This window comes from Podarcis vaucheri (genome assembly GCF_965113315.1).
Source record: "Podarcis vaucheri genome assembly, chromosome: 4".
NCBI classification, from domain to species: domain Eukaryota; kingdom Metazoa; phylum Chordata; class Lepidosauria; order Squamata; family Lacertidae; genus Podarcis; species Podarcis vaucheri.
Window position 1 is genome coordinate 77823978 of NC_138762.1, and position 12110 is coordinate 77836087.

Consider the following 12110-nt stretch of genomic DNA (forward strand, 5'->3'; position numbering starts at 1 on the left):
CAGCTGGGAAGCTGCATAATTCCAGTCAAAGTATTTGTCTGTCGGTCTGACATTGTCTACTTGGACTACCAGCAGCTCTCCGCTGGCATAGGGAGAGGAGTCGTTCCTATCCCCTGCTCCCTGATTCCTTTAACTGGCGACAGCAGGGGCTGAACCTGGGACATTCTGCATGCTCTACCCACTGAACTATGCTGCCTCCACCAATGGTTCCCGGGGGTTAGTTCTTGTACCTCGGCCCTATATACCTGAAGAAGCATCTCCATGTGCTGAGGTCCAGCTCCGAGGGCCTTCTGGTGGTTTCCCTCACTGTGAGGTTACAGGGAACCAGGCAGAGGGCCTTCTGGGTAGTGGCACCCGCCCTGTGGAACGCCCTCCCATCAGATGTCAAGGAAATAATCAACTATCTGACTTTTAGAAGACATCTGAAGGCAGCCCTGTATAGGGACTTTTTTAAAATGTGTAATGTTTTATTATGTTTTTGTATCTGTTGGAAGCTGCCCAGAGTGGCTGGGACAACCTGGTCAGATGGGTGGAATGCAAATAAAACAACAACAACAACACTGACTCATGGGCTTAAGGAACAAAATCCTAAGGAATCCCCATTTTGGAAAAAGCAGTATTTGTATTATGCGGTAGCTCTAGAGGGTTTTCTACCCCTAAACATTTTGTGAATCTTTATACTTTTGTCCATTTACTGTATTTATTTCCCCCGATTTGAACTGTAAAATGGTGATTCTCCTGAGTCAAAATGAGAGTACCTCTAAATATTTTTTTTTATAGAAAAAAAGCACTGGGTAGAACAAATTGCTTTGAATCATACTTGCTTTGATGGCTTTGATATCTGCCATCACTGAAAATTACCAAGCATTTATTTTAACACATTTATATCCCACCTTCCCATGACTAACAAATGATTGAAATAAAACCACACAAGGTCACATAAATCTCCCCATCACTCTAACCTAGGTAAAACACGTGTTCATATAAGATTACAAAGATAGTCACCTTACGGACACACTGTTAAGACAATATTCATGGAAGACATTTTTCTCGACAAGTGATCACCAAAGACGACAAAAATTAGACAATGTGGAAATGTAGCAGAACTTTTCCTGCTATCAGCAATAGTGATGGGCACATTATCTCTGGGACATGCCAGCTCTATCATGTATTTAACAATAAGTCTCTTTCCAATGGTAATTGAAACACTCTATTCCAAATGGCTTGACACGGGGTTTTGTTTTTGTATCTGTATTAATTACCAAACAGCTGCAATAAACCGTTTATTCAGCTGCACGTGATCTGCAAGAAGCTGGCAGCTTAGTGCAAACCAGCAATGGGCATATTAAAAGAGGTCACGAAGTTGCTGAAAGCTAACAAGAGCTGAAAGGAACAAAAACCTTCAAGAAAACCAACATGACATTCCTTTATCCCATATACTTCTACCTCCAAGAAAGTGTGTGTAGGATTGCAGCTTTAGTGTGTTCCTAGCTTTAGAAGCAACATGTAGGAAGCGAACCAAGCAGTTAACACAAAAGAAGAAGAAAAAGACCATATTCAGGAAGAAGAGGAAGAGAGAGAAAAGGCGCAATAGTGGTTGACTTAAACTTAGGCACATAACACAATGCAACACTGAGAAAATTGCATGGCATTAGCTGATAGAGATAGCTTCTTCCCACTTCTGCATGTAGTCATAAAATCATAAGAGTTCAATACTGAATAAGCTAGGGTTATGACTTCCTTGCTATTAGTGCACAGAATTTAGATAGTGTTATTTCAACTGTTACACAGTCCTGCAAGGTTGGCTTGCTATTGCCATCCTGAAAGGGGCTGAGAGCGAAAGCTGCAATATTGCCACCTGGTGAATTCATTGCAGAGGTGAAATTTCAAGCAAGGACTTTCCAATTCACAAATTTAGCCATGAAGCTACAATAGCTCAACCTTCCAAAACATTTCAGCAATTTCCCCCCCCCTCCGCTTTTAAAAAACTGAACAGAGTTTTTCGAGCTCCAGAGATTGCACCGTACCACATGCTTGTGTTGGCCTTTTTTATTTATTAAAAAAAGGTCATTATATGGGGAAAACATAGTAGCGTCCATATGGGTACCACCGTGCTCAACTGTGCAGGGAAATGTTTATTTATTACTGTCAGAAGGAAAATGAATTGACAGCTGAAATTGGAAAGTCACCTTATGCAGAACCACCACCCTGCACTGAACACCCAGCATCCAGCCAATTTTAGCTCAACCTTTAACATCTGAGCAAAATCGACAAGGCAATCCAGTGAAGAGTACATTGAGTTGAATGTCTCTTTGTTCACATTAAGAAAGAAACCAACCACTTGCTTGCACCTCTAATTTTCTCCTGTCTACCTCCACTACTATTTTTAGCAAGCGCTCCAAACAGAGCATAATCTACGCACACATTTCCCCAAAAACACACAGGAAGAGAGGAAAGGAAATGTCGCTTCTGAACTATATTACACATGTACCTTTAGTCCAATATATTTCAGAGCTTCCGGGTGGTATTAATTAAATTTGGCTTTGCATGTTCCTTAGCTACTCTTGGTGCTCTTCTTACCTCAAATAACGGTGTCAACAACATAAAAGCAAAGTTACAGTCAAAAGTCACCTCCTAAAGTAGTTCACACACTGAGACACTTAAACCAAACTGGGTTGCGGGGGTGGGGGTGGGGGTGGAATCTAAGAAAACAGAGTTATTTGCTACTGCGGCACAGGAATGCCTGCTGAGACACACAATGAAGGTCCAAGCTACAAAAAGCTATCTAGGAATATAATAGCAGGGGGCCTATTTATAGCAATTTAAGTTGGGCAAAAAAAATCTTTTTTTAAAAAAAAAAACTCAGCAATTTCCCTTGTACTATCAGGCAAACCTAGTACATTTATCCATTCAAATAACTTCTGTGAATCATGCCAGTTACAATGCCAGGAGTGTCCCTGCAGAACTGGCATTATCTTATTTCAAATTCTAAAAGCGGGGCCTGTTCTTTTGTTGTCTAGCATTGTTGGGGGAGGAGGAGAGAAGCCTCATTATACTGCGCTTCAGTCCTTTTTTCCCTCTCATTACACCATTTCCCCACCCCCACCCTCTTTGATTTATTTTGGATTTTAAAACCCAGCATCTAAGAACTACCTTCAATCAGGTGTCATTTCTGTTCTCTTTTTCTAAAATAAAAATGGCTCTCTCTCTTTTTTTACTGCCCCACATTACTCAAAATTACATATAGGTTAATACTGGAAGGAAATGCCATTTGGGAGGAGTTCTACAAAAAAATAATAATCACTGTACAATAGTAGCCTGTCACAAATTACACAGGAAAAGAAACAGAAAGACAGAAAAGAACAGAAAAGAAAGAAAGAACTGCTGGTGCTTCTGGGACAATCTAGAACAGGGGTAGGCAATTTAAGGCCCGGAGGCTGGATGCAGCCCAATTCTCAATCCGGCCCGCGTGTTTTTACATGAGTAGAATGTGTGCTTTTATTTAAAATACATCTCTGGGTTATTTGTGGGGCATAGGAATTCGTTCATGTTTCGCCCCCCAAAATATAGTCCGGCCCCCCACAAGGTCTGAGGGACGGTGGACCAGCCCACGGCTGAAAAGGATGCTGACCCCTGATCTAGAATTACTAAGTCACCCTACTAAATCCCACTTAAGAACTCGTTCAAACATTGGTAACCAGTATGCAACTGGTTGCTGAAGCTCTCTCTACTTGCCAGTCATTTAGGGATGCCTCAACTTAGATAATCTCTGTTGCTATGAGGATTTTTCTCTTTCTATAGTTTGTGCACCAAGATCATCTTCAGGATGCTGGTCTTTAATTTCCAGCAATCCCTACCTGGATTTGTTTTACAACCTCCACTTTCTCATTTGCTCATTCCAACCCTCTTGTTTCCTTTCTCACCTTGGTGTTTCCTGTCATACATGGAACTGAATTCCAGTTATTCCATCAGTCTAATGCTTCCCACTACAAATCCCCCTTCCCTGCAAAACAGAGCATGTTTAGGATCAGTGCAACCAAATCATCACCCCAATATTCATTCGTACTCCTTTCCCTATCGTTTTGTGAAGCCCTGTCCTTATTTCCAGGACTGGATCTCTCCACCTTGATGGTCCAAACAGCACCAAATAGGATGCAAGAGCTTAAGAACTAAAATACTGTAGTACAGAACAGCACGACACTTGCATGATTTCCCCTAACATCTCTTTATGTTTTTCTCTTTGAATGCAGAACCCTGGGAACGGGCTTTCATAACCTCATTGGTTTCTATTAAGATGAAGATTTGAGCAGACCAGAACACTTACAAGGAGGATGGCTTAGAAGAAACCCCCCCCCCCTGAAAGGAGGAGAAACTATCCTTGGAGGTAAACATCCTCTTATCACCAGCTGTATTTAAATCTTTTTGCAACAGAAAGACCTTATGGTGCTTGTACAGGCATGTACAATGCTAATAAAAATGGCCTTACGCAGGGTGCATATAACCCCAAAGTAAGCTTGCATTTGCCTGCCAAGTGCTGGGAAAACTTTTATTCCACACTTCTGTGCCTGTTCTGAAATCCAAAGGTAGAAGTGGAAGGCTTCTGTTCCCCACTTCACAAAGAAACGCAAACCAAGAGCTTGCCACACACCTCGCGATAAACTACCGCTTGGTTGGTTGGTAAAGGGCTGTCACCACTGGTTTTCTCAGACTTCAATTTTTCCAATTCCCCACAAAATGCTTAATTGTGTTACCACAAAAGCAATGCCACATCGCTTGCAAGGAGTGCTGACCCAACTCCTTAAGTGAATTTTGAAGCAGGCCAGAAACTGGACTATTCTTCAACTAAAGAGGCCTCCCTGTGTTCTGAGCTTGCAAAGAAGAAGGATTAAGAATGACACCGCTTCTGCGCACTGATACAGGTTTCATTTTGGGTCCTTTTCCAGGTGCTACATTGCATTTCTAGATATATTCCTAATGTGTTTTAAGCGTGCACCTAAATTTGTAATGGGGTGGGTGGCAGGCAACATAACAGATGTATCTCTGCAAACACAGAGGTGTTGTGCAGGTACACGTGTTAAGCAAGCTGAGACCAATTGCCACCCCCTGTTGAGTGTACACTTGATGACACACTCCACTTCGCTTGTGCACAATGTGTGGAACCCCGATCTAGCCACCAGCATACAGTCTGACATAAAGCTCCCCCACCCCTCAAAATGAAGGGGGGGAAAGCAATGTATGATTCTTGTTAGCTTATCCAAGCTGTCTGAGGCTTGTTCCATATTGCGATTTGTTGCCCACAAGCCAGCAAAGATTGGCAGCTTTGATTTAAACCACTGCAAGTTATTTTAGTGATCAAGCCACCATTTTGCCACGCAGAAATGTGAAGGAATGGTTCTAATGTGCCTCTGACTGCCTATTGTCTCAGAGTAGAAACATCAACACATTTTACATAAGGCTCTTTTCGTCACAGACCAGGGAAAAGGCTTTTCTAGAAATGCTGCAGGATGAGTCATAAACTGCAAGGCAGTAAAGCATTTCACTGTTGATAACTTGATGCAGTGTGATTAAGCCACGCTTTGTTTTCCTTTTTGTTCCATTTACCAGGCTGCTATCTCGCCCATTTTAAAGTATAGGCTTGTCTGAGATGCAGCTAGGCTATGTATGTGTAGTAGGAAGTTGTTTATGTATGTCACTGACCTTCTGTACACAAGATAGCTCTAATCTTATGATAGGCAATGCTGTGTAAGACACACAGAGAGAGAGAGCTTATTCACCTTGTCTAACTGACGTATGTTTAGGAAAGGCGTAACTTCAGTTAGAGGTCAAAATCTCACCAGCTTCCCTGAAATCCATCTTTCCCCACTGGAGTTCCAGTGAACTTCCTGTTTCACCCTCTTTACCCCTTTGCAAATACTTATTTACAGCTTGTTCAACATACTCGCAGAAGAGAACTCGACTATTGGAAGGCAACTGCAATTTTGTGGTCTTTCCTACTGATGATGATCTCTGCAGAGCCATAGCTAGGGGTAGGGTGGGGTATCTAGCCAGGGTTTAAACCTCTGGGTGAAGCTGCCAGAGGGGTGCCATTGAGGCTCCCAGCATGTCTGGGCTTCAGCCAGAGAGGAAGATGAAAAAGTGATGGCAGCCTTCCTTCCCCTTTACCCATGAAGCTGAATAATAAATAAATAAATAAAAATAATTTATTATTTATACCCCACCCATCTGGCTGAGTTTCCCCAGCCACTCTGGGCGGCTTCCAATCAAGTGTTAAAAACAATACAGAATTAAATATAAAAAACTTCCTTAAACAGGGCTGCCTTCAGATGTCTTTTAAAGAGAAGATAGCTGCTTTTTTTCCTTCACATCTGAAGGGAGGGTGTTCCACAGGGCGGGCGCCACTACCGAGAAGGCCCTCTGTCTGGTTCCCTGTAACCTCACTTCTCGCAATGAGGGAACCACCAGAAGGCCCTCGGCGCTGGATCTCAGGGCAGAACGATGGGGGTGAAGATGCTCCTTCAGGTATACTGGACCGAGGCCGTTTAAGGCTTTAAAGGTCAGCACCAACACTTTGAATTGTGCTCGGAAACGTAGAAGGCTCATTTACAACACAGTGCAGGGAAAGGGAGAGTTGGAAAATCTGAAGAGGCTGTGTGGCTCTCCCCAGTGAAGCAGAAGATAGGATCCCCTGTGGGTTTGCTCAGGTTTGAGAAAGAAATTCTGGAGGGAGGGGCAGGAAGCTGAGGAAGAGAATCAGATGGACTAGATGGACCAGCTCTACATTTATATAATTTTATGATCTCTTCCGAACTTTGAATGTGTTGAGTCATTTTACAGTTGAATCATTTTACAGACTATACATGATCTACACACAGGAAAATAAGAGCCAGTTCCCTGGCAAGCTCTGGTATCTTCCTCACTTTTACAAACACTTCTAGCAAAAAAGCTGTTATGGCTCCATACTTCTAGCGCAGCCTCAAACTACAGTAAGAGCTACTAAAATAGCCAAAGCATTTTCGTAGTTCCAGAATCAAACTTTCAGCTGCATTTATGTGCTGAACAAGTCACTCAATATTAAAAATACAGATCCAAGTAGCCTTAGGTGTGTTATCAATCCTCTGGCAAAACAATATTTTAATTTTTTTAATATTAATATTTTAAATATTAAGTATTAATATTTTAAAACCCTTTAACAACCCATTGTGCATTATGACTGCAAGTATTTAGGTACTGTTTCACTGTCCATATAAGCACTGGGAGAGTGAGAATACGAGTTTTTAAAAATCTCCCTAAACCTGAGCTAAATGCTTTCCAGTTGGAGATGGGCCCAAGAAGGATCACAGAAATCAAGCTTTCCCAGGGGAAATTCTATTTGGGGGATAATGATCTGTGTTAGGTTTTAACCAAGTACTTTTCAAAAATTTATCCCAAAAGTTTCATTCTTAAAAAAACAACCCCCCAACTTATTACAAAACTGAAAAATGCAGCATTGCTTTAACGCTTGCGAGAGAAAGAACTTCTCCATGGTTAAGTTGACAATGACAAAGGAGGCACAGCTAGGTAAATCAATTCCACTGATTTGTTTTACTGGGTTAAAAAGAGGGCATTTTGGTATCACAATATAGAGATAATTCAAGATGCAGAAACGTACAATTACAGAAACTTTCCTCATATCAGAATGTGTTTTCCAATGAAACAATGAGGCATGAAACAAATGTAGTTTTGCTGCTTGACATGACAAAAGGAAGACAATTTCAGCTCCAATGGTTCTCTCTATTATTACAGGTATGGGAAGCCTCTGGCCGTCCAAATGTTGCTGAACTACAACACCCATTGGTCCCAGTAAGCACAGCCAATGGTCAAGAAAGATGGGAGCTGCAGAGGTCAGCAACATCTGGAGAGCCGAAGGTTGCCAACACCTGCTCTACTTGGGAAGGTTTACGTTTGTTATGTCTAAACAGTTGCATGTAACGATAGCAAAATAACGACTGAAAAAGGAAGAGAAAACATATTTCCCTATATACAAGCTAAGTTCATAGCCCATTGAAAGGCCCAGCTCCAAAAACTTTGAAACAGCCTATCAGAAGAGAACCAACAGTACACCTCCCTACTGGCATTTCAAAAGGTCAGGATGACCTGTGAAAATTTACACTACATCAAGCATACACAGCCAAACCTGGAACCATGGCATTCCAGAGTGTTCCAGACCCTCTGATTCATGCATTAATTCACACACACCCATATTTCTGAAATTTTAACAACAACCAGCAACAGTGAAACTTTCACTCTGCCTGTCCAAATGCACCTATTTGATGTTTCTGGAGACATGGCTTCCTTTTCTTAGTCACATAGATAGCAAAAAGGTTTCGAAATCCATCTATATTATGCAATCAGTTCTGGTGGTCTTACAGTAAGCATGTCAACATCTTAGGTATAAGGTTCCGAATGTGTTTAGAGAAGTCACACTCTCTTACACTGTGTTGTGATGGTGAGTATTCAGGGAAACAATATTATGCAATTCTGATGTTGCTCCCAGCAAGTACACAGAATCTATTCTCAAATTCTCGCTAATTTGTAGATGAAAATGGAACGTTGTAAATTCTTTTTTTAAAAAATAAGTCCTCCATCTCCCACCATGAACAAATGAACAACACACAGATAATCTGCAGGGTGCCCAACTGCGTATCCATAAGTTCTGTGGATACAGTAGCTGCTGCAAGTTTTGCTTTGAATTGTAAGGAAGTCCCTGAGGTAAGAAAAGTCATTTATTAATTTCCCAAGGTTTGGGCAAAGACGATTGGCAATGACCTTAACCCACACTGCACATGTTTTAGAGATTCTGCCAAGCAGGAAGTGTCATCTTATATATTCCCAGCTATTTTGTGGCTAGTCAAAAGGCTGGCAGTGAAAATAGTATGTACAGTGGTGCCTCGCAAGACGAAAAGAATCTGTTCTGCGATTCTCTTCGTTTAGCGGTTTTTTCGTCTTGCGAAGCAAGCCCATTGACGGATTAGCACTATTAGCGGCTTTAAGCGACTTATCTGCTGATCGGATCAGCTGATAAGCGGCTTAGCGGCTTAGAAAAAGGGGGGAGGGAAAAAACCAGCAGGAACTCACAAGACATTGTCGTCTTGCGAAGCAAGCCCATAGGAGATTCGTTTTGCGAAGCACCTCCAAAACGGAAAACCCTTTCGTCTAGCGGGTTTTCCGTCTTGCGAGGCATTCGTCTTGCGGGGCACCACTGTACCTACTGGGTACTGGCAGGGCAGTAGATGAAGATGTATTGCTGCATTTAGAAAAGGTATGTGACGAGGAAGGATTTGCTCGTATCTTCAGGTGCACACCTTACACCCTTTCTGAGTTTCCAAGATGCTCAAAGCCCCACAAACCTCTGTGTTGACAATGTCACAAAGCATTGCCACGCCTAGGCTACAATTACGTTTCAACTTTCACTATTATACAATTTAAAAACTCTCTAGAATTATTTCCCATAAAGCTGTTTTCTTACTGGTGCCTGACCCGTCAAATGGAAGTCAGAAACCAATACAAAATAAGTGGCTTTAGTTGTGCCAGAGAAAAGGAAAGCTAATTTGAAGCTCTTGAGCAGAAATCTGAGCCACAAGGCACCAGGATTGAGAAAACCATGTGGGGTATGAACTTTTCTAACTCCCAGATGAAAATCTCGATTTATCGCAGTTGCAAAGGCCCTTAACATTCTCCACAAAGCAATGCACAGAAGATACAATATGTGCTCCGATGTCGACTATTCCCAGTATTTGCTCTCACCCCTGCCCTGGCTTCACCTGGGAAGCATCCTGGGGCTGTAACTGCCAGCCCTCAAGAGCACACCTTACCTCATTCTAATAAACCCCATGGCTGCTTCTGGTCAATGTTAACAAAAACCCAGTTTTTTTTACTGAATGGGCAAGGCAGCTGGAACCCACCTAAACAGAATTCATTTCCCACATAACTTGAGAAGTCAAATTAACCCTTTACCCAACACTCCACAGCCTATTTCCCCAATACACATGCCTTCCAAGCACCGAAACACAACTGCGCCTATGTCGCAGACCCTTCTGACCCCTAGAAATCATTTCACCATTGGGCTGTCACACAGCCCAAGCACGATCACATAGCAGTTTGTAAGAACTGAACAGATTCCTGTTCTCCTTCACAAACTGCAACAGTTGGGAGGGGGGCGCCTCCCAACAGAATATTGGGATCCCCAATTGCACAGTGCCAGGAAGCACAAGCTTAGTGGGGGGGTTTCTTTTTTTAGAAAGTGACACCCTTCCTCCCACTTTCTACACTTCACATATAGTTTGCAAAAACACCAGGCAGTGCAGAAAGCGCCACAACGCACTTTCCACCCAGGTGTTGAGAAGGGGCCCCTTATTGTCGAATTCCTTCTCATCCATGTATCAGGCAAGGCCTGGCTGCCCAGCGTTGGCAGAAACACCCACTCCGGGAAATGGCCCCCATTACACTGCGCTTTCTCCCCGTCGGGAAATCCCTAATCCGCTTCCCACATAAGGAGCTCAGGAACGCGACTGGGCCTGTTTCTCCCCTTGTGAGCCAAAGCAACACAGGTCGGGGTTGGGGCGCAGCGCCCCCGAGCATATTGACAAGGTGTTTGCCCTTGCAGCTTTCTTCTGTGGGGAGGAGTCGGGCATGGGCGCCACGGCGAGCACTCACCGAGGTCCAGGGCCTGGTTGTACTTCTCCAGGGCGGGCGCCAGCTCCTGCCTCTCCTTCAGCGCGTCGCCTTCGGCGCCCAGCCGGCGCGCTTTGCTCTCGGCCGGGAACCACTTCTCCAGCAGGCTGCCCAAGACCACGTTGACGCGGAGACCGGCGGCGGGGGGCTGCGCGGCCGGGGCAGAGGCAGAGGCCGGGCGCCGGGCGGCGCAGCGGGCGCACTCGCCTCCGCCGCTCTGGGCGCAGCGCTTGCAGTGGGTGTGCCCGCAGTGCAGAGTCACCGGCTCGCAGAGCAGGCGGCGGCACACCGGGCAGCCCAGCGGCTCCGGGGGTCTGCAGCAAGGCGGGTCCGCCAGCGGGTCGTCTCCCTCCGGAGCTGCGCCGCCAGGCCCCCGCCACGGCGGCAGGCGCAGCTCTTTGTCGCGGAGGCTGAGCGCGAAGCTCTCGGCCAGTTCGCGCAGCTCCTCGGGTCTCAGGCGGGCCAGCCTGGCGGCGGCGCTGTAAGCATCCAAAGCCTCGGCCATGCGCCCCGCGCGGGCCAGCGCGTCCCCTTGGCGGAGGCAAAGGCCCCGCTCGGGCTGCGCCAGCTCGGCCAGCTGCGAGCTCAGGATCTCCGCCGCCAGGGCGAACTGCCCGCCTCGGAAAGCCTCCTCGGCCACTTGCAACATCTCCGCGCAGGGACCGCCGCCACCGCCTCCTCCTCCTCCTCCTGCCGCCGACGGGGCCTGCTGGTGGTGGTGGGCGCGCTGCTGCGCCTGCTGCCCGAGCGCGGCCCCCAGCTCCATTTTCGCCGGGTTGGCTGACTGGGTGGGTGTGGTGGCGGCGGCGAGCGCTCCTGCTATGGCTTCATCGTCGAGCTCAGCGCCTCCGCGAGGAGCAGGAAAGCGGGGAGGCGGCCCCTTGCTGCCGCCGCGCCTCGCTCAAGGAGCCTGGTGGCCGCCAGGGCTGGGACGGACGCCGTTATGAAAGGGCTGCGCGGGGGGGAAGGCGCGCCGCCAGCTCCGTCTGGGGCGTCCCCCGAGGAGAGCGAGCGCGTCGGGGTCAGGGGGAGGAGAGCAGGGCGGCGCTGGCCCCACTCCCGGAGCGCGCCAGCAGGCAGCTGAGACTATTCCGGGCTCAGGCGCTTATGCAACGCCGAGCGGTTGTATAACTCCTTCTCCCCGGCTGAGGGCAGCACCGCCCCGCCGAGCGCCCGCCCTAGTCCCCGGCCTGGTGAGCCGAGCGCACATGCCCTCCGACAGCCGCTCCGCCCGCAGCGCACGTGTGTGTGTGACGGGGGAGAGGCCGGCCAGCGCCTCGCAGGCTTCCGGGAAGCGGCGGCGCGGCTGGTTTTCTGTTCCTCTCCAAACTGGCTGCGTCTCCGCCTTGCTTCAGCCACAGTTCTGCGTGGAGAGGGGCGGCTTTCAGTTCTCCACAAAG

General features: G+C 46.4%; 1 protein-coding gene across 1 annotated transcript in view; it reads right to left on the minus strand.

Moving 5' to 3' along the window:
- LONRF2 (LON peptidase N-terminal domain and ring finger 2) overlaps window positions 1-11655 on the minus strand; it is a 38520-nt gene extending 26865 nt beyond the window's left edge. The window contains exon 1 of the mRNA XM_082220084.1: window positions 10693-11655. Coding sequence (XP_082076210.1) covers window positions 10693-11476 — 784 coding nt within the window. The 5' untranslated portion in view covers window positions 11477-11655. The remainder of the gene's footprint in view (window positions 1-10692) is intronic.
- Window positions 11656-12110: the final 455 nt, after the last annotated feature.